Source organism: Hyla sarda, chromosome 1, assembly GCF_029499605.1.
Source record: "Hyla sarda isolate aHylSar1 chromosome 1, aHylSar1.hap1, whole genome shotgun sequence".
NCBI lineage: Eukaryota > Metazoa > Chordata > Amphibia > Anura > Hylidae > Hyla > Hyla sarda.
In genome coordinates, this window is record NC_079189.1 from 236,503,190 (window position 1) to 236,527,019 (window position 23,830).

The following is a 23,830-nucleotide window of genomic DNA, read 5'->3' on the forward strand; positions in this document are numbered from 1 at the left end:
GCAGCTATTCCACGTCTGAAAGCAAACAGCAAAAATCCTCCAATGCGGCGATGCGATTGAGAGCGCAGGACACCCAAGTAATAGGAAGTGAGGTTTATTCACCCATGATGCCTGATGAAGCAGTCCATCTGTGAAACGTGTTGCATCATGGGTGAATAAACCTCACTTCCTATTACTTGGGTGTCCTGCGCTCTCAATCCCGTCGCCACATTGGAGGATCTGTTTTTTTGCTCATTATGTTTTTGGTAAACAGTAGAATGATGTGCTTTACCAAAAAGCTCTATCTTGGTCTCATCTGTCCACAATAAGTTTTCCCAGAAGGATTTTGGCTTACTCAAGTTCATTTTGGCAAAATGTAGTCTTGCTTTTTTATGTCTCTGTGTCAGCAGTGGGATCCTCCTGGTTCTCCTGCCATAGCGTTTAATTTTTTTTAAATGTCGACGGACAGTTCTCACTGACTCTGATGCTCCTTGAGCCTGCAGGACAGCTTGAATATCTTTGGAACTTGTTTGGGGCTGCTCATCCCCAATCCAGACTATCCTGCGTTTACACCTTTCATACATTTTTCTCTTCCGTCCACGCCCAGGGAGATTAACTACAGTGCCATGGGTTGCAAACATCTTGATAATGTTGTGCACTGTGGACAAATGCAAATCTAGATCTCTGGAGATGGACTTGTAACCTTGAGATTGTTGATATTTTTCCACAATTTTGGTTCTCAAGTATAGCACACACACAATGCAAAGACAGTGAACTTCTCTCCTTTTTATCTGCTTTCAGGTGTGATTTTTATATTGCCCACACCTGTTACTTGCCCCAGGTGAGTTTAAAGGAGCATCACATGCTTGAAACAATCTTATTTTTCTACAATTTTAAAAGGGTGTCAATAATTTTGTCCAGCCCATTTTTGGAGTTTGGTGTGACATTATGTCCAATTTGTTTTTTTCCCTCCCTTTTTTGGTTTAGTTCCAATACGCAAAGGAAATAAACTAGTGTATAGCAAAGCATGTTTTACTGCAGTCCTTTTCTGTGAGAAATACTTCATTTTCTAGAAAAATTTCAGGGGTGCCTACATTCACGGCCATGACTGTATTATACAATTTGACAAATGTAACATAATCATGAAATGTTTTGTTCGCAACCGTGGAAAGTAACATTGCATCTGACATAAGTGAAACATACTGCATTTGTTATATACAGAATGATACCCATATGGAGGCATATGGAGTCCCTATGGAGCTCTGAAGAGTGTGTACAACCATAGGGTGTTGTTGTATGACACCATAATATGGCTATATTCTCAAACAGAGAATGCAACATTTTTTTTTTTTTACTGTTAGGCACCAAAAGCTTACCGAAATAATGCCTTGTCCCATATGATGTATGATGGCTGCACAGGTTGTGTGGAACCATTATATGGTCACATGTATGAGCCCAAAGTTTGTATTTTAATAGTAAAATTACAATACTCTGTGTGAAAACGTCAGTAACTTGTTTATGTACTTTGCATGATTAGATTTTTTTTTTTATAAAGTGTGGTGGCCCAGTACAAGAGTGGCACCCCTGTACAATTGCTGCCCTGTCAGGTGGACTCTATTTCAGTGACCTCTGGGCCCCTCTTTAATCTATGTTCCCTAAATAGTTAATAAGCACCTATGTTATCTAATGCAGGGGTTCTCAACCTGGGGTACGCCAAGGGTTATGCAGGGGTACGGAGGGGTGTAATCATTATCACCACTCCATCTTTATCCCCTTGTGCCATTATTCTCCCCTCCCTCTGATTACCTTTTGCCATTATCTGATTATGGAAAAGGGGGATCAGAGGGAGGGGTGGAGTAATGGCTTAAGGGGATTAAGTATCGCATTAGTATCACATTAGAAAGGTAAGCACACTCCATAATGAAATTAAGTACTTATTTTGTCCGCGGGCACCCCTTGCTCGTAAGTTCCACACAAACTTACGCGCGAGGGGTAACCGCAGACATACTTTCACCTTTTGGGGGTACAGTCGCAAAAAAGGTTGAGAACCACTGATCTAATGTAATGTGTATTTGTGGTCGTGGTTACAAATCCGTACCCAACCTGAACTTAACCCATAACTCACCATATAACCCCACTAACTAATAATAGCGGTTTGAGGTGTGCCATAACCGTGAGATGAGTATGCAAAATCACCATACCTCCCAAGGGAAAGGCGGGCATGCGTAATAAACCTCTTGCCCCTCCCACAAATACAGCCCTTTCCGGAGTAATACTTGTGGTCGTGGCTACAAATCCGTACCCAACCTGAACCTAACCCATAACTCACCATATAAACCCACTAACCAATAATAGTGGTTTAAGGTGTGTCATAACTGCGAGACGAGGGCCCGTCTATAGAGGGCAAAAGCAGACACAGTAGGATACAATTGTATTTATTAATAAACAAGTTTACAAAGCCAAAACTTTAAACACTTCAGACATTTCAAGTTGAGGATTAGGGATATAGCGGGCATAGCAGAATGACCTCCATCTGCCCAATTTCTTAATGACATGAGTAGGGACTTTGTGCTTTGATGCAGTGGATGCTGCCCCTATACATACATATTTGATGAATTGTGCTGAAGTGAGTGTGGCCGAAAAGAAAGGTAGTAGAGGAAAGTCTGCAGGCAAATGCCTAATGGACAGACATAGGGTGTCCAGCACCTTAACCGGACACCATTTGTTATTAGTTCTTAAATACTCGATACCAACTTCCGAGCGGCAAGTTTTAGTAGCATATTACGTGAAGACATAATGATCACCATTAAAAGACAGCTGGCATTTTTTAACAAATTGAGCCCGGGTAAAAGAAGCAGCAAACTCTCCTGGACGCAGAAACACATAAAAACTAAGATATATCGCGGCCTTGATGATTAAGCTGGACATGTTACCGAAGATAGCAGAATCCAGCAGATCCAACATACCCCTCAATAGGTCCTCAGAGACCGGAATCCTAATAGGGTTTCTAGTACCTGATGTTTTCTGAATACCCCTGAGAATTGCCTTGATGGGATGCACAGAAAACAGAGAAGGCCACTCGGGGTGCTCTAAAGAGAGAATGTGTTGAATACCGGCTAGATATAGTTTGATGGTGCTGTAAGAAAGCTTGAGAGTATAATGGCAAAAACTAACGAAACAAAGCAAAAGATAAATGTGATCAGAAGAATTTGTTAAAAGTTTAGCAAGCCAAAGAGTATGATTTAGCTGTGCTGCTAGAAAGAGAATGTGTGATGAGATTACGTGCCAAGGACTTGTAACGATCTAATCAGTCACCAGTTGACAAAAAGGAGTAACGGGTGTGCCAATGGGTCTGCTTCGGGATGCACCTGAAAGAATAAAGCATGATTCAGTCTAGTGCATCGGCCGCAATATTATGAGCACCACTGATATGAGTGGCCACAAATCTTCTAACGAATCTCATCACCAACCCAGAACTTGATCTACCTTTATTGAGGATTTCAATGGTTGCCATATTATCACACACGAAAGTGACCGATTTGTTTGTCCAACTTGCCCCCCATGCTGCCGCTACTATTGGGAATACTTCAAAAGCCACTGAACATTCTCTGAATCCGGTCATGGCCTGAACCTCGATTGGCCATGAATCTAAAAGCCAATGATTTCTGAATATGACAGCAAAACCTAGCTTGGAGGAGGCATCGGTAAAAATACTGGGTGAACTGAGAGCGATAGCAGGGACAAACAGGGAAACGCCATTCCAATTAGCCAGGAATTGCTGCCACATTGCCAAATCTGCCCTGGCAGCAGGACCTAAATGCACCAAACTGTCTTGTTCCGGCGCAGCTGAGAGCAAAACAAGAAGCCTAGAAACTAAAGACCTCCCTTGCGGCATGACCCTCATTGCAAAGTTCAGCATACCAAGTAAACTCACCAATCCTGCCTTGGTGGTCACTAAAGTTCTATTAAATCTGTTTATATTTTCCCGAATTCTGATTAACTTGTCCATAGGTAAACTAGCTTCCATTTGTATGCTGTCCAGTACAATTCCTAAAAATGTAAGTTTGTTAGATGGACCTTCGATCTATTTTGAGGAAATCGGGATACTGAGCTGGTTGAAGACACTGCTGAGATGTACCAACTGATGGGGCTGAGATCGTGGATCTCCTAAAATCAAGAAATCATATAAGTAATGCAACACGTATCTGCAACCAACCCGGTTCTCGAGGATCCAATGTAGGGAGCAGGAAAATTGATCGAATAACCCGACTACGCTTGGAACCAAAAGTTAATTTTACCACAAAGTAATACAAGTCCAGCCACTTGATCCCATACCATTGCCACAGTTCAGGTTTGACAGGTAACAGTTTGAAGGTGTCGGTGATGTCAGCCTTGGATAACCAAGTACTTTTACCTAAGACTAACAACATCTGAACCACCTGATCAATTGAAGCATACTTCATGCTAAATTCTTCCGATGGGACCAAAGAGTTCAAACTAGGAACAGCAGATGAATGAGGCGCTGACAGATCATAAATCAACCTTTTCTTTTTATAAAATTTTCCCGTGACAATACCAATTGGGCTTACCCTCCATGCCTAAAATGGGGGAACAGTAAATGGACCAATCACATATCCCTTATTCACCTCAATGTGGAGTAACTCGGATACTGCCAGTGGATCATTGACTGCAGAGAGAAGGTTGCCACACTCGTGGGTACTCTGAGGCAAGGCAACCAAGTCTGTGTGAAAACCTTCTTTGAATCCTTCCAGCAGCCAATTGACCCACTCCGGCTCTGGGTGCCCCCTTAAGAAATGTTCCAGGACTTCCACCTCTACCACGCCTAGTCATGCAGGGTTTTTCTTTTCTGGACATGTAGTACTTGGGTGAGCCCTAAAACAGTTAATGCATACATGCAGTAACCAACACTGATTATAATTACAAGTGGACAGATTCCTAGGTACTTCACCGGTCTCCCTAGTTTGTCCACTGCTCCCGGCCCTGCGACCAACCTGCGACCGTGGCTGCAGGAATTTTCCAGCTGCTGAATCCGGGCTAATCCGCACCAAGCTGTGGAATGCGACACCGACTGACAGATAGCACATGAGGGAGCCTTGAGTCCGACGAAGTGCCTACAGAAAAGTTCTGTATCTAGCTTAGCCTAATCATATGTGAAATTGTACTGTGCCAAAGCCGCTGCTGCTTTGGCTGAAAATGACTTATGGTAGTCATAAAAGGATGAACCACCATATTTGTTAGCGAGATCATCAATGTTGAACAAATACATATCTAATTCTTCCCGTCTCTCAGGTTTGGCTGAACACACCACGTCCCAAAACATACTGAACGCCATGACAAACTCGGACATTGTTAGTTTTCGATTCAGCCTGGCGTCTTTACTCTTGAAAACTACTGACAGTATTCTTGCGGATATTGGGAGGGATAAAATAAGCGGGAGCCATGCTGGGAGCCTCATAACTCCTACCTGGCACGGTGGCTTGAGGGGTGGAAGGGAACGGAGCTGAATCCGCAACCAGCACTAATTGTGAGGTAGAGGGTACTACAGCTGCGGCCTCGTGAGAAGGGATCCTCTCAACCACGTCCAATCATGCCTCTACCAATGACAGAGATGCCATCATTGTAGTCATCATGTGGTGCAGTTGCCCTAAGGAGGTGCTGATGCTCGAGGAAAACTGCTGCTCTTGGCTGGCCCCAGCTGCTGGATCCGACATGAGGAGTTTATATAACTCTGCCTTCCTTGCGGATGACGGAAAATGGGTCCCTCTTTTGCGCAATTCGTCCATCAGCATGGTCCAGGCTCTGTATGCCGAGGTGCTACCCCTCTCTGAGGCTCTTGACGGAGTCTCCGGGATGGATGACGCATCCTCGATATCAGAGGCGTTAGACATCCCAACTGACACCTGTCTGGCACGATTGGTTGCCATTGGAAAAAAAAAATAATGTAATGAGCAATAGGAAACACGAAACAAAACCTACCCCCGAAATCACTACAACTCACCTGAATCTGACTCAGCTGAAAAGATGACAATAACCCAAAACACACCAGGCTCCACCTGAAACGAATACTACAATACATAAGATACCTGCTAACCTTACTACTTAGCCTGCGCCTGCCCTTGACCAATTTTAAACAACAATTCCAGGCCGATCCAACAATCTACCGTATTATAAATGCCCAAGCTTGGTGGAACGAATGTGTGCCGACCTTGACCTTGGCAACACAAGGGTGAAAGTGACACATGAGGGACAAGCCTGACTGTGCTGGCTCCCCTGACCTTGAGTAACAAGTTCAGAACCCAAACCTGGAAGAAGTGTGCGAAACTCACCCCTGCCCCCCCTCCTGTATCATGACACCCTGTTAACGTGGAACAATGTGTTAATATCTGATGTTGACACCGTACAACTTGTAGCCCATGTCCGTAGTAGATCACTGTGGACGCATTGATGACTCCTCGAAGTTGAACCAAAACAACCATATGGTTACAATGCCACGTTCATTGCTCTGAAGCCGTGTCAGTAAAAATGGATGTAAAGTTCATGGCCTATACCAATCCAGTGCCACCAATATCCCTCAGTGTCATGTCCTATACCAAGAATCGTGTGCATGTGAACCAACGTACAGCGTGTCCCAGTAAAGAAGGGTGACGTTTCCTGTAAATTTTGCTCTGAAGCTGTGTCAGTGACAAGAATGACAATAGATTCCCCGCCTGAAATTGGTCGAGACAAAGGGTATACCACCTCTTAGTGACCCTATAATTATCTGTGCCCGGATGTGAACTGCTAATGGACCGAGTGTGACCAAAGTGACAGCAAGAGGCTGCATTAATGCTATGTAGACATGTCTGGAACAGAAATGAAGATGAAACCCTAGCCTGCAATGAGTGCAGGCGAGAGGAGGCCCTTATGGCAATGCTATAGTTATCACCCAGCCACCCTTTAATAGTGCCTAAACATAGTGCTTAGCTGGGGAATTAAATACCAGAAAACATGCATGTGTACCAAATTATTGCCCTGAAGCCGAGTTAAACTCTAATGAGGATAATATCTCAATGTGACAGAGAGCCAGAATGACAGGTATACTACTACTAACAGAATGCTGCCGAATGCTGCCAGACCCGTGACCCAGCATTCCAATAAAGAGTAAATATTGGGACATATGTGCTATGTGGTATATCATGGTAGTTAATGTATGCAGGCCATATGTTCAGGCCAGGGGTCACCACCATATAGACATATACCACCTTACACCATGCTGTCAACATCCTCTACATATTCAATTATAAGCATTAATACCACTATGTATGTATACCCCACATCAAGTATAGCTAATGTATGCAGCAACTGTAGTATACCAGCCCAGAATGCCCGGCTTGTAGTATTTTTACGGCCCCACTTGCTGCTGCCAGCCTCGCGACCCCACCACCGGTGGAACTGAGGACGCTGCTGTCCATACACCCACCGGGAGCCCACAGCTGGTGAGTAACCCAAGCCCTGACCCCAGACCCTTCCATGCAACTTACCCCACTGCCGCCTTTTCCACTCTGATCCTCCACAATACCCAGGACACGCGCTGCTCCACCTACCACGACCTCTGGGTGTATGAGTTAACTGCAGTGTACCGACCGGAAACACTGCAAAATGCACCATACGCCCCGAGGTAAAGGTGGGCAGCCATAATAAACCACTCACCCCTCCCACAAATACAGCCCCTTCTGGGGTTAATACATATTGTTATGTGCCTTTAAATACTGTTGTTATGTGTTGTAACCAAGGAAGGTACCAGTGACCATGTGACCTATAGAGTGACCTAGGGACCCCTCCAGAGTCTCCCCCATAAAAACCCTGGGAGGAGCTAGTTCAGTCTCTTGAGATTATTTCTCTGAGTGCAGCAAGGTCAAGTCCTGAGAGAGTGTCTGGTGTCCTGAGGAGGCCCAAAGACTACCACACAGCCATACATCCTCAAGACCACTACCCCACAGGTGAACATCAAAACCTGGTAAACTACATACGGGGTAAAGCCTGTCAAGTCAGTCTAGTCAAGTCAGTAAAGTTCAGTCTGTATACAGTCAGCGTGGTCCTGCAGCAAATTGTCCAAATCCACTACAAGTCTCAGCGAGCCCTAAGGTCTCTGAAGTCACTGGTCACCTCCTTGGGCCTAACTGAGCTGTCAAGACTATTACACCTGTCTATCTCAGTAAAGCTGCCATTGTTCTGTAACTTGGCGTCGGAGTCATTATTTGCCCCGTGCCTAGCCCAGGATCCAGCGGTATACCTTCGGGTGGTGAAGAGATTAAACCACGCCCTGGCATCACGAATACAAGGGGTTAGTTAATGCCATCTGCCCCTAGGGTTACAACATCTGCCCTCATTACACCCTCACCACAGAAGGTATTAACATTTGTTAGTTATGTATATAGTGCAGATGTTTTCATAAGAACTGTTCTGGAAACACTATCATTGAGCTAACAAGGAAATGATCACATGAATCATAGGATGAAGCTCAGACTACTTTATGAATTAGGACTGCAGTATGGTTTACTAGCTCTTAGATTCTCAGAGGAATGATGCTTAAAAACCACTACGTTGCACCAATGTGCAATGTTTATGTGCATTATGATGCTATGAGTATCTACTGATCTACTTGTATGGATAGAGAACTTGATTTAGTAGTCTTTTTTTTTTATTTCATTTTTTTTACTGGTGTTTCATGGAAAGACAATTGTTTTGGCAAAGGAAAACAGAAAAGGTGACAGTCATGAGTCAAAAATTCCACTCACCTTGTAACCCAGTGCTGTGAGTATGCATCTGTGCAGGCGGCAAACAATTGGGGGCTGTGAGAGGGGCATCAAAGTCCAACATCCAGTACAGGTGAACAGGACACAGTTCTGAGGCAGGGGCCATTAAAGAGAGTCGCCTGGCTCATCATGAACACATCAGTAGGAGTTCCATTTCATAGCAACTGTGCTAGTCAGTCAACTGAGGTGCACAGGGGTTCTTCAACAGTGGAACTGGGGCAGCAGTGTGTGGTGGATTTGCAAAAAGCTATACAGGAGTAGCAATACATATATTGTAGCAATACATATATTGTGGGACTCATTGGCCCAACAAGTAAGCTCCTCCGATTTACAGATCTTATCAATTCAATGTTGAATGGAAGGAGTCAAAGTATTAAACCATAAAAGAGGTATGTGCAGCTTGGCCTCCCTAATCATGTTGTTTCTGTATTAAGCCACATTACCAATCTAATGTGATATGAAAAACACTGCAATTAAATGTCACCAAGTTTTAAAGCGCTTATCTGATGATGGCTCTGGCAGCAGGATATGTCTATTTCATGGCAGACTCCGAGCCTGAGACTTGTGCAAGGCTTTAGTGATAAGGATACCGATTACACCAATCCCTTAGACTTCCATGGAACTTCCAGAAAATATGTATCTTTATCACTAGGCTCGAAAGTTGCTGCAAAATTTAAACACATATCCTGCCGCCAGAGCCATCATCAGATGACCGCTTTGACTACAAAACAATACAAACAAATATAAACAGAACAAAACACTGTACCTTCATAAATGTGTGGTAGTGTCTTCTGCTATTAAAGACGCTTTCTCATCTCATAAAGTAGTGGCATATCGCTAGGGTGTGCAGATTAAATGCAGTGCTAAACAAGCATTGGGGCAGGTCCCAGAGCTCAGAATCATGACCTCTGGGACCTGTACCAATGCTTGAATAGTAGCATAGTCTCATAATATGTCACCACCTTGTATGATTGAAAAACACCTACAAATTTGTTAAAACCGACAACTAAGTAATCGTATTGAGTCCACATTAAATAGTCAATAAAATGATGATGTATTTTATGCATATGTACTTCTTTGTATGGACAAATTATGACTAAATATTTATTCATTTATTTATTTAATGCTAATTAGCTAGTAACCTGTATCTGTTTTTTTACATCCTAGGTAATCTATAAAGCTTGATCTTTTTGACTACCATGAACATATTGGCTCTGGAGCTCAGGAGGTTATCCTTGCATAAATGTGAACCCTGGTTGACAAACTCTCTATATTCTTGCTGATGTAAGCTTAAAAACAATTCACAGATGGGACAGAGGTGGTTCCAGACTTTGCTGTCAGTGTGGATTATGGGTATGTTTGCTTCCTATGGACTACATTTTCTATTGGAAAGAAGATGATGGACTTTGTGTTGTAAATGCAAGGATGGTACGCCGAGGGCTACTAAGTTGGGTTTCGCGGGTGGGAATCGTCCTTGTCTGCTTTTGCTGTATTGTGTCAGTATTGTATATGCTGGCTTGCACCCCAAGAGCTGAGGATGAGCAGCTGTTGCTTCCACATGTTAATAGCCCAACAGGAAAAGAAGGTTACCATGCCATCCTGCAGGAGCGTGAGGAAGAGCATCGGAACTATATTACCAGTCTGAAAAAGCAAATTGCTCAATTGAAGGATGAGCTTCAAGAACGCAGTGAGCAGCTCAAAAATGTTAATGGTCACAACAGTGATTCCCTAACAGTCACATTTGATCATGCAAGTCCAGAGAAGACACAGACAGACCTCTTAGACTTTTTACATTCCCAAGTTAACAAAGCTGAAGTACATAATGGTGTGAAGGTTCCTACTGAGTATGCTGCTATTCCATTTGATAGTTTTACTCTGCAAAAAGTTTATCAGTTGGAAACAGGACTTACTCGTCACCCAGAAGAAAAACCTGTAAGGAAGGACAAAAGGGATGAGCTTGTTGAGGCTATTGAAGTAGCAGTAGAAGCTCTGAATAGTCCTGAAGGTGAAAGCAATGCTCTTAAAAGAACATATACATCTGCTGATTTCATTGAAGGTACAGTATTAAATGCATTTCATTTTTATACGTTTTTTCAGAAAGGATTAGCTTTTATGCTATTTGATTTTTCTTAGGGTTAATTAATGCGTAACAGTTTAAAGTCCTTATCATCTAGTAATCTCAGTAATTTTTGTTAGATATTATACATTCTGCTATTTGGGACTTTTAAAGTTCCAAAAGGGAAGTTTTTGTTTTCTTAAAATTATCACACGGTTCTAATTTAATGAACTACATCAAGAGGACTAACTTGATAAACCTGGACCACAGTGCATAATTTGTAATAGTGCTGTCACCTACAATATGGCACGGTATTGTTGGCGTTTTCTTTCAGGTCAGTGAGTCTGTTATATCTGCTTCCCGGAAAGTTATTCTCATGAATGCACCATATTTTCCTGAACAATTGTTAAGTTGTTATTGCCAAATAATGTCCCTGTAAAGGCCTAAAAGCAGTTGGTAAACTGGGCTTCATGCCCACACGGGGTTGATGGAACCCCCTACTGGGGAGGTAAAGTGGAGTTCCGGATATTTTCCCAATAAGGACCAGAGAGGTACAGTACGGTACATTCCTAAGTACAGTCTGAATATAGGCTGGATTCAAATTGACTCTCTTTGTCTCTGATGAATGCATCCAGTCTATCTTGTGGCAGCTATCACAACTAGATCTCCAGAGCTCAGGTCTCGGAGGCATGAGGTAACACATTACCTGGCTGTTATTAAACATCACTGCACCATTTTAGGACTTTTACAGTCTGAATAAGACAAAAGCAGCATGTGAATGCTAGAACACGTGTCACCAGACAGTTTATGGGTCAGGTCCCACCTCAGTGGCACAGGACCTTCTAAGCAAACTTACAGATTGCTGCTTCACTCAGAGCTGATTTGTAGCTATGGCAGCCCTCTTCAGCCAGTGTGCACCATCACAAATAAAACTAACATGAAATGCAAAACATTTAAACATATCACATATTAACAGAATAAAACATAGCAGTGAATGTAACAACAGTTTAAAACATATAGACTTCCTCTTGTTCCAGTTACTTTGTAAGTAACGTTTTAATGCCATAACTCTATTGGATTAGATATTAGACTATGATGTAGGGTTTAGAAAGAGCAGTGAAAATGTGATGGGATTTTGGTTAGCAATTATTAATGGATTTTGATATTAGTGTTTAGTTTAAGGTACAGAAATAAACTGAATAATTTAAAAGATGTGTTTCACCTCACCAGTGTGCTATTTTATGTCTTGGAAATGCAAATTATTGATTCTACCATACTTATTGCCATTCAGCCACACAGACACCATCAGGATTTTAAAATAGTATGCCTTTATGACCCCCATTTTAATAGCAGAATGTGTTCTTGGTTTATTATCCAATAGAACTCCTATTTCTGTGCTCAGTGAAGTTACAGAAAATAATTACATCTTTTTGTGCAATGTCCATCTTCAGAACTGAGAAGGTTGAGCATATTTCTTTTGCAACCTTTCCATCCAATCTGTTCTGCTGCCCCATTCAGTATGAAAATCAGTGTCTGACTTTTAATATATGATGATCAGTTTGGTATAAATTCATTCTGACATTTACATGTTAAAGCCATCAACCTCTCTGGAGCACTTAAATCACAGATGAACACTTTCTTGTGTTAGGTGCGTTTTGTGTGACCATTGATGATTTGTAAACAGGTATACATACCATTACTGCTTAGTTCACCTGTATCAGTTAGCTCTGTATATTAATATTTATAGCACTTGTACATCACTTTTACTTAAATAAATTAAATAGTTTCAGTGCATATTGTTGTTACTAAAAAGCATGGGCAATGTACTTGATCCTTGTTTTCCAAATTCTTTATGCATAGGTTCTGTAAAGACACTTTCAGCTTTCAGTCTGACATTATGCCTAACAAATCCTATAATTGCATTCTTATAATTTTGCCTTTGAGATTCTTTGGTTACCATCTATCTTTACATTCTGTAATCTATCTTTGCTATGTGTAGCAGGCTTTGTGCCCACAGCAATCTTTCACGAAAATATCACCTCTGTTATACCGCTTGCAATATTTTCTACATAGGCATACAAGAATCATGGCATCCCAAGCCATATTATGTAGCATTGCCTCTAGGGGAGAAAGTATTCAGTCTACAGCAGCTGACAAAGCACCATACTGTGGCAAATGTAGTGTCTACGGCCCTGTAGCATCGGCTCATCGTGCTGTCTCTTGGCGTGCAACTGTTAAAGGAAAACTGTCCGATATTTTCTCCTGCACTATCCACAGTACTGGTGGATAGTGCGGGAGACACTGATTACAAGGAGCCCTACCTTACCCAGACCCTTGCTGTAACTGGCACGGGTGGGGCTTCTGTAGGTTAACTGGCACTGACGTCAGCGACGCTTATGAATATTCATCACCTCTCCCTCCAGTTCTCCCTCTCTTCGCCGCTCCTAACTGGAGGGAGGGGGGATGAATATTCATAAGCGGCACTGACGTCAGTGCCAGTTAACCTGCAGAAGCCCCGCCTGTGCCAGTTACAGCAAGATGTACACATAAAACAACAATTGCGGGCGAACGGCCGGGCGGATCCGGGTATGGTAGGGCTCATTTTAATCAGCGTCTCCCGCACTATCCCCCAGTACTGTGGATAGTGCGGGAGAAAATATCTGACAGTTTTCCTTTAAAGAACTTAGGGACTTTTTCACTGATAGTTTAGATGCAAACATTTTGTGAAACAAGACAACAAGCATCCCCACTTGATGATGATCTCATAGCTATAAAGTAAAATAATTGTAAATTTGGTTGATTTTAAAGGAGAACTGTGGTGAAACATTTTTCATTTCCCCTGTGGCCGGGCTGCAAAAACTAGAGATCAAACTTTAACTCCCCTACCTACAATGCCTCGTTGTGCCGATATCGGCGTCCTGGTCCTCCGGTGCTGGTATTCTTCCTGCTACTTGGGCTCAGTGACTCATACTGCGCTCAGCGTATCGCCGGCCGCAGCGATGTCCCACCTCGGCGGGTTATAGATTGTCATAGATTGTGATAGATTGAGAAAAAGTGTGTCAAAAATGTTACAAAATGTACTCAGAGGTAAATCAATAATACAAAAAGACACTCAGGACTTGCAGAAAATTCAGCTGACTACAGATGGTGGGTAAAGACTATCAGTTGTAAGCAAACCGCCATGGTATGTTTATGAAGATAACATATTAGCCTTCTGCCAATATCAGGTTACAAATAACTGACAGACCCTTTACTTCCTTGATTCGGCACTGTCAATCTGTAGTGCCAAATGAAAGGGTGCCGCCAATTGGCCTGTACATCATACGGCATCCCCTTCAGTTCACAAAACTGGACAAAGAGCTACAGGTTGTGTTTTTTTTATCCTAACTCCTGAAATGAATGGACATGGCATAGCTTACTATTGATCATACACTTGGTGAGGGTGAGATATTGCATCTAGCAGAGTTTATTTAGAGTTTACCATTTTGTGCAGGTGCAATTTCTTATTGAGACGAGTGTAATTACATAGAATTAGCCTGCAGCTGTGATACTTCCTCATTATAACACGCTGTAATTAGGCTTGTTGAGAGCTTAACAAGACCCTTTGATTACAAGTAACATATACCTATCATGTGATTGTTGTCTTCTTCCTCGTCCCTATAGTTCAACACTTGGGCTGACATTACACACTGCAGTTTTCATACAGATTCAAAGAAGAGAGAATATAAAGGGAAGACATATGTAAAGGCTCATGTGAACCAATCCTATTTTTGCTAAAGAAAAAGAAAAAAATGATACCAAAAACTGCCCAGTGTAGGCATAGCCTTATAGGAATTCCCTAATATACAGTATACCACAGAAAAAGGAGTACCCACTCGCCCTCATAGTTGGAGTGCCCTGCTAGATTGTATATCAAAAACAGGATGTACACTTGACAGGATTTTGTAAGCCAAGGTGGAGGTGAGTTAAGAAGCATTTCAGGATGTGGCACTTAAAGGGGTACTCCACTGCTCAGCATTTGGAACAAACTGTTCCGAACGCTGGAGCCGACGCCGGGAGCTTATGATGTTCTAGTCCCGCCCCTCATGACATCATGCCCGCCACCTCAATGCAAGTCTATGGGGGAGTGACATCATGAGGGGTGGGGCTATGACATCCTGAGCTGCCGGCATCAGCTCCAGGGTTCAGAACAGTTTGTTCCAAACGCTTAGCAGCGGAATACCCCTTTAAGCAACCTGACACCATTTCCTTGACACTTGGCTGGCTGAGAATTAAAAAGTTTTAAAGTTCCTATGAAAAAATTCCTATGAAAGATACAGTATGCGTGCATACCCTAACAGTTATCCAATGGTATCTGCAGCTCTTAAAGGGGTACTCGGGTGGAAAACTTTTTTTTTTTTTTTTTTAAATCAACTGGTGCCAGAAAGTTAAACAGATTTGTAAACTACTTCTATTAAAAAATCTAAATCCTTCCAGTACTTATTAGCTGCTGATTACTACCGAGGAAATTCTTTTCTTTTTGGAACACAGAGCTCTCTGCTGACATCATGACCACAGTGCTCTCTGCTGACATCTCTGTCCATTTTAGGAACTGTCCAGAGCAGCATATGTTTTCTATGGGGATTTTCTTCTACTCTGGACAGTTCTTAAAATGAAATGTCAGCAGAGAGCACTGTGGTCATGATGTCAGCAGAGAGCCCTGTGTTCCAAAAAGAATATATTTTCCTTTGTAGTATTTAGCAGCTAATAAGTACTGGAAGGATTAAACATTTTTAAAAGTTTTCCACCCGAGTACCCCTTTAACAGCTAATACAGTGTACTAATTCAATTTTAAAAGAATTATTTACTTTACATTAAATGTGAAAACCTGTGATAGAAGACTAGAAAATAATTTTCTAGTTATTTTGTGTGAATGGGGTCGGTCCAAGAGCCTTGTTCATACCATACATAGTGGAAGTTGGTTATAATAAAAAGTGAGCTCTGTTCCTGACCATTTAATACCTGTAGGTGCTGTAGTCAATCTCTCTGTCACTTCATCAGTGACCATGATTTGCCTAGTGCTGATCAGTTGCCATGACAACCAGGGGCCTAACAAAGGATCTCATCTTTGCATTATGTATTTCCCTATTAGGCTCTGACAGGAAATTAAATACTTCAATATGCAATACAGTAGTATTACAGTGTATAATATTAGTGATCAAAGGATCGGACAGTTATGACCCATTTTAGGTATGATGAAATAAAGATTAAAATGGAACTCTACCTATTAGTGAAGGATATAGCCTTAGTGAGACTTCTTGTCCTACTGCAATATAATTATGTTAAAATTGTGAAATAAGAAAAAAATCATATTTGGTATACCGTATTTTTCGCCCTATAGAACGCACCGGCATATAAGACACACCCAATTTTAAAGGTGCAAAATATAGAAAAAAAAGATTCTGAACCCAACAGTGATCTTCAACCTGCGGACCTCCAGATGTTGCAAAACTACAACTTCCAGCATGCGGGCATGCTGGGAGTTGTAGTTTTGCAACATCTGGAGGTCCACATGTTGAAGACCACTGGTATAGGAGGTAATAATAATGTGTCCCCGCTGCTCCGGACCTGTCACCGCTCGTCACCGCTGCCCTGGATGTTGCTCCATCGCTGTTGCCGCGTCCCCGTGGTGTCCCCGACACTCCGGACGTCTTCTTCACCGGGATCCACGCTCTCCTTCGCCGTCATCACGTCGCTACGCACGCCGCTCCTATTGGATGACGGGACGGCGTGCGTGACGACGTGATGACATCGAAGGAGAGCGCCGGCCATGAAGGGGATCCCGGCACGGAGCAGACACCGAGGAGGCAGGTAAGGTCCCTCCCGGTGTCCTGTAAGCTGTTCGCACTTGAAATCGCAGACTGAGCAGCCGGGTTAGTGTCACTTTCCCTTCAGACGCGGCAGTCAGCTTTGATCGCTTTGTCTGAAGGGTTAATACAGGGCATCACTGCGATCGGTGATGTCCTGTATTAGCCGCGGGTCCCGGCCGATGATGGCCGCAGGGACCTCAGCGATAGGTGTGTGTATTCGCCGTATAAGACGCACCAACTTTCCCCCCCCCCCGCCAGTTTTGGGGAAGAAAAAGTGCGTCTTATACGGCGGAAAAATACGGTAGTTATATTTTTAATGGTGAAAGCTATGAATGCTAACCATGCTAATCACAACCCAAAATTGTGCACCTGGAAAGTTATACACAGCTACAATGACTGAATAAAATGAAATAATTATGGTTCTGTGGCAATGCAAAAAAAATACTAATTTTATTTTGCCGTTTTTCTTCCCTCCACCCTCCCTCCGCAAACAAATGTTAAAGAACCCGACTTGTACGAGGTCTGGGAAATGTGATACTGGCCACTATCATTGTTCATGGAACTTACCCTAAATCCAATGATTCTGACGAAACTGTAGGTCTTTGCCACCGCACATGTCCCACACATCTCTCTTGCCTTTTTGGAAATGGAAGCCATAATACCCCAAGAGCACACAAAACATTTTTGCACTTCAGCTGCTTACAGGAAAACTATTTTACAAATCTGCCAAACGCCAAACAAACCTACCCTGTATCTATTCTGAGACAAGTAAACGTTACTGTTACAAATGGATTGGGTGAAAGCATCCTGGCTAAAAGACTAATAGGTTAAAACATTATGAGAATACATGGATACCAGTCATAAGGTCACTTCATCTGCCTTTTCTTTCCTTATATCATATGAGGAGCTAGAACTTGGCACTCTCCAGAAACTGCTCATCAGAACCCCTAAACCAGGATGCATCAGGCAATGGACCATATCCCACCAGGGCTCTAAATTTTGTGGGCCCTCGACCTAACCTCACTCTTGAGTCCCTGACTCTTATCCACCCCTACAGATTAATGGAGTCCTGTTTACTGGACTCGAGATTTTCTGCATGGTGCCATGGACATCTCTCTTGAATCTCCCTCTATCCCTCCAATCTCCCCTCTTTGTTTTCCTTCTCCCCTCCCCCTTTTCTGATGATAGTGTTTGAAAATTGCAGAAACTTCATAAAAACATTATTAAAAAAAAATGTTAACCTGTCCTTTCTTGTTTGTTTGCATCTTTCAGCTATGAGTACTGCAAATCATTTCACCTAACGAACAGGAGCCTCTATGATATACATTCTAAAAATATTAATAATAGATTATGTATTTTAGATACTGTACTGTAAATCCAAGACAGCATCAGGAAATGAATCACCGTTTAGCACATTTTTTTTGTTTGTTTCATAATTGAGAAACAGGGTGTCAGTAATTTCTTTAATATTGGTTTTATTTGCATATGTTTAGCTTGGATAAAGATTATTTTAGTGATCAGTTTTTTAAGCTGTACGCTTTCAGCAGAATAAGTTATTACTGTACTGTACTTTAATAGAGACAAGGCACTATGGCACCTAAAGCAGATGAAGATGCATTCGAAGTGTTTGTCCCAAGAGGCAGTATAAACCCATAACAAATCATTTACAGCGGCCATAGTATACTTCTGTAAAATAAATTCTGTTTCAAGTAATTTAATAAAATTTTCCAAGGAATCTGCATGTGTGTCCTGTGCCACATCAAAGAGAGGGCTAGGGCAGCCATGCTCCTGCTATAACTGATGGGATCAGGGTGACTTAGCTGCTTAAAATTTTAAAACAGTGACTGATCTTAAAGGGGAATTCCAGGAAAAAACTTTTTTTTATATATATCAACTGGCTCCAGAAAGTTAGACAGATTTGTAAATTACTTCTATTAAAAAATCTTAATCCTTTCAATAATTATCAGCTGCTGAAGTTGAATTGTTGTTTTCTGTCTGGCAACAGTGCTCTCTGCTGACATCTCTGCTTGTTTCGGGAACTGCACAGAGTAGAATAGGTTTGCTAGGGGGATTTGATTCTAAACTGGGTGGTTCCCGAGACAGGTGTCATCAGAGAGAACTTAGACAGAAAAGAACAACTCAACTTCAGAAGCTCGTAAGTACTGAAAGGATGAAGATTTTTTAATAGAAGTAATTAACAAATCTGTTTAACTTTCTGGAGCCAGTTGATACATAAAAAAAAGAGTTTTTTTTCCTGCATAACCCCTTTAACTAGTAAATGACTGAATGGTCATTAACTCCGTGTTGGCATATATCGGAAGGAAGCAGTATGCAGCAAGGACCTTGGCACCATTTTAATGGCAGTATTATGAGATTAGACTGGTAAGTATCACTTTTTATCTTTAAAATAATCTATCAACTCTATTTTCTGCTAAGAAGTGTATACGCCATTGCATAGCTGTTAAGGATATACAATTAAACTTTAAAGGAGTAGTCCAGTGGTGATTCAGTGGTGAGCAACTTATCCCCTATCCTAAGGATAGGGGATAAGTTGCAGATCGCGGGGGGTCCGACCGCTGGGGCCCCCAGCGATCTCCTGTATGGAGCCCCGACAGCCCGCTGGAAGGGGGCGTGTCGACCTCCGCACGAGGCGGCGGCCGACACGCCCCCTCAATACAACTCTATGGCAGAGCCAAAGCGCTGCCTTCGGCAATCTCCGGCTCTGCCATAGAGATGTATTGAGGGGGCGTGTCGACCGCCGCCTCGTGCGGGGGTCGACACCCGCTATCTCGGCGGAGAGCCGGGGCCCCGTACAGAGAGATCGCAGGGGGCCCCAGCGGTCGGACCCCCCGCGATCTCAAACTTATCCCCTATCCTTAGGATAGGGGATAAGTTTTTCACCACTGGACTACCCCTTTAACTTTCCTGAAGCTGATGGTGGTTGCCAAACTTATAAAATCACCATTTTAGTTTGCAACCAAATGTCAATGAGGATGGCTATGCTGCACAATTACTAACTTACTCACTTTCACCTTCCAGGCTCTCCTTGAAAGGTGTATAGAGCCTCGTATGACAGTCAAAGAGAGGAGTTGTGTCAGGCTGTGGCATTTCAGCAGCTTGGACCGCCTTCTTGGTGCGTGACTAAGAAATAAATAGGCAACTCCCCCTCCCATAAACATGAATGGAGGGGGCGCTGCATCACGTCACAACCACGGCATCCCAAACCCAGTGTTCTGAACATAGTGTTCAGAATGCTGGGTGTCTGGATGGAGATCGCAGGGGAGGAGGTCCCAATCCTTTGGATAGGGGATGAGATGTCAAGCAACATAGTACCCCGCAATTGGTTTTCCAGTGACACTATCTGGGACTGGGGAAATCTGTGCAGTAAAAGTCCTCCAGCGTTGTTGTTAATGCATACTGTTGCCCTTACAACAGCATGTATCATAGTGTCACAGATATTACTGTGCTATGTGCCGAAAAATCATGAAGAGAGAGCAGGGGAAAATATTCTGGGCTGCGCTCATGTGACTGGTGACTCCACGTCACTAGGACGTGGAATTGAACACTATGAATATTCAAATAGTGCAGTTCCCTGAATACAGCATGGGAACTTCGGTAGCTGATATCTCAGGACCTACTGAGCAATTTAAGTAAGTGACCCCTCTATGGAATCCTGTTCATACACGCTATAACCCAGTGTATTGGGTTTAGTGTGGGTGAACAGGTTGACAGTTTTCCATTAAAAGCAGTTGACAGATGTTGTGGGGTTATAAATCTGCTCACTTTTTTTCACTACATATTTTTTCTTCATTGTTCTATTAAACTGAAACAAGGGACAAAATGCACTCCTTAAGGGCTTTTCCTCCTGTGGCACAGATTCGTATGTCTGATAGATGGGGGTCCACCTGTGGTGTGAATGCCTACCATATGTAGGAAGAAAATAAATGGAGGTATATCTGCACATGTGTATTTTAATGAAGACAGGAGGACATATGGAAGGATTTCGTATATTCTTTCAGTCCATACTATTTCTTTTGGTTCTCATTGTATGTATTTTATGTCCTATTGATCTATGACGGAACGGTTTGGATCTGAATGACAGGCTGTAATTGCATTAAGGGAAACTGAAATACCAACTCTTACTGTATAGCAATGTCAATTGCTTTTCATGAAGCTGGTTAAGGATAGGAGAGTGAAAAAATATATATACAGAGGGAGAGGGAAAGGACAATGGGGGAAGGGTATAGCACTTAGCAAATTAAAGTCGTAACTTTAACATTTGAGTCCTGGCAGCAGCTTGAATTTAAGTAATGATGTTGATTTCTTGTTAGGCCATTTTCATTTCAGGCTCATCAGTGGGCTTTTGATGTATGACCTATTAAGAATTGGGATGTTTGCCAGATCTGCAATCTAAACTAATCTTTCTTGTGCAAATGCATAGGTGAATTATGGTGGCAGAATGATACTGCAGCCTTCCAAACAAGAGAGAAATGTGAAAGAAATCGTAATGATCTCAGCCAGTAAAAAAGCTGTCGGCTAATTATTATAGGTTTGTCATTGTGACCTATGCCTAGTTTCTGTAAATGGTGAATGCATTTCAGTATTATGCATTTAATATTTCACAATTTACCAGAAATGTATAATGCTTTCAATGATATCATGCTATATAAGTTTTGTTAAATGTTATTTAACAAAGCTAGTTTCATAGAATATTCTTCTGATACACAAAAAGTAAAAAACAAACACATAATATGGTGATATATCTTTACTCACAGTTATCCCCTCAAGGATGCTGTCTGTTTTTTACCTTAAAGGGGTACTCCGCCCCTAGACATCTTATCCCCTATCCAAAGGATAGGGGATAAGATGTCAGATCGGGGGACCCCTGGGATCGCCGCTGCGGCACCCCGCTATCATTACTGCACAGAGCGAGTTCGCTCCACTCCTCGTGATGTCACGGCCCGCCCCCCTCAATACAAGTCTATGGGAGGGGGCGTGGCAGTCATCATGTCCCCTGCCATAGACTTGCATTAAGAGGGCGGAGCCATGACGTCACGCTGCTCTGTCCCCTGTATCGCCCGTCATTACACACAGAGCGAACTCACTCTGTGCAGTAATGATAGCTGGGTGCTGCAGCTGCGATCCCGGGGGTCCCCATCAGTGGGACCCCGGCGATCTGACATCTTATCCCCTATTCTTTGGATAGGGGATAAGATGTCTAGGGGCGGAGTACCCCTTTAATGACCAGGCCCAATTTTCAAATCTGGCACGTGTCTCTTTAAATGGGCACTGTCAGATCCAGAAACTTTTTATATGTTACTGATGAAAATTAAAGACCTTTTGTAATATGGTTGTTTAAAATTCTTTGAATATTTAATAAAGTAAACGGCTCCTGAAAATCCCAGGACCCCATACCTACTGGGACACTAACCAGTCCTGCAGCAGCATCAGGCATGTCCATGAGTCATGGAAAAGAGATGACTCATGGACAAGGCTGCATGAGCAGACACACCAATCACCTCCCACCACCAATGAGGGAAACACCCCTTCTTCTCAGAGGATTTCTAACCCTATGAGCTAATGAAAAGAGGTATTTTAAAATTAAATATAGGTGATAGAGGCATAAAAATTAGATGTACGTGGTCAGAATAATTTTTATATTGTGGAATCTGTCGGGTACGTTTTAAGTGGTAATACCTTTGACATGCTTTTATTGAGCATCGCAAGTTTTTTTTGTGACATATTGTACTATATTAGTGTAAATTGTTGTTAATACATTTTTTTTATGAAAAACTTGGAAAATTACTGCCTTTGTTTTTGTTTTTCTTTTATTGCATTTACTGTGCAGTAAAAATGATGTTACTTTTAGTCAGTGGGTCGGTACAATTTTCTGCCAATGCTATTGTGCGAGGGTTTATGTCACGATTCGGCTGACAGGAGGTGGATCCTCTGTGCCAGAGAGGGATTGGCGTGGACCGTGTTGGTGGACCGGTTCTAAGTTGCTACTGGTATTCACCAGAGCCCGCCGCAAAGCGGGATGGTCTTGCAGCGGCGGTAGCAACCAGGTCGTATCCACCAGCAACGGCTCAACCTCTCTGACTGCTGAAGATAAGCGCGGTACAAGGGAGTAGACAAGAGCAAGGTCGGACGTAGCAGAAGGCTCTGGGCAGGCAGCAAGGATCGTAGTCAGGGGCAACGGCAGGAGGTCTGGAACACAGGCTAGGAACATACAAGGAAACGCTTTCACTGGCACAATGGCAACAAGATCCGGCGAGGGAGTGCAGGGGAAGTGAGGTATAAGTAGGGAGTGCACAGGTGAACATACTGATTAAGCCTGCTGCGCCAATCAGTGGCGCAGTGGCCCTTTAAATTGCAGAGACCCGGTGCGCGCGCGCCCTAAGGAGAGGGGCCGCGCGCCGGGACAAGACAGACGCGGAACGGGTCAGGTATGGGAGCCGTGATGCGCATCGCGAGCGGGCGCCTCCCGCATCGCGAATCGCATCCCGGCTGGGAGTGATATTGCAGCGCACCCGGTCAGCAGGTCTGACCGGGGCGCTGCGAATGAGAGGATGCTGCGAGCGCTCCGGGGAGGAGCGGGGACCCGGAGCGCTCGGCGTAACAGTACCCCCCCCCCCCTTGGGTCTCCCCCTCTTCTTGGAGCCTGAGAACCTGAGGATAAGACTTTTGTCTAGGATGTTGTCCTCAGGTTCCCAGGATCTCTCCTCTGGGCCACAGTTCTCCCAATCCACCAAAAAAAATCTTTTACCTCTGACAGTTTGGAGGCCAGAATCTCCTTCACAGAGAAGACGTCAGATGAACCGGAAACAAGAGTGGGAGAAACGACTTTGGGAGAGAAGCGGTTAAGGATGAGTGGTTTAAGGAGAGAGACATGGAAGGCATTGGGAATACGGAGAGAAGGAGGAAGAAGGAGTTTGTAAGAGACAGGGTTAATCTGGCACAAGATTTTGAAAGGACCAAGATAGCGTGGTCTCAGTTTGTAACTGGGGACACGAAAGCGGACATATTTAGCGGAGAGCCATACCTTGTCTCCGGGAGCAAAAATGGGGGGAGTTCTTTTTTTATCAGCAAATCTTTTCATCCGGGATGAAGCCTGTAAAAGAGCATTTTGG

At 43.1% G+C, this 23,830-nt stretch overlaps 1 protein-coding gene across 17 annotated transcripts in view; it reads left to right on the forward strand.

The window, feature by feature from the left end:
• CSGALNACT1 (chondroitin sulfate N-acetylgalactosaminyltransferase 1) overlaps window positions 1-23,830 on the forward strand; it is a 487,912-nt gene that overhangs the window by 308,667 nt on the left and 155,415 nt on the right. For all 17 annotated transcript variants that reach the window (XM_056569152.1, XM_056569147.1, XM_056569104.1 and 14 more), the window contains one exon: window positions 9,963-10,851. In XM_056569152.1, the coding sequence (XP_056425127.1) occupies window positions 10,164-10,851 (688 nt within the window). In that variant the 5' untranslated portion in view covers window positions 9,963-10,163. The remainder of the gene's footprint in view (window positions 1-9,962; window positions 10,852-23,830) is intronic.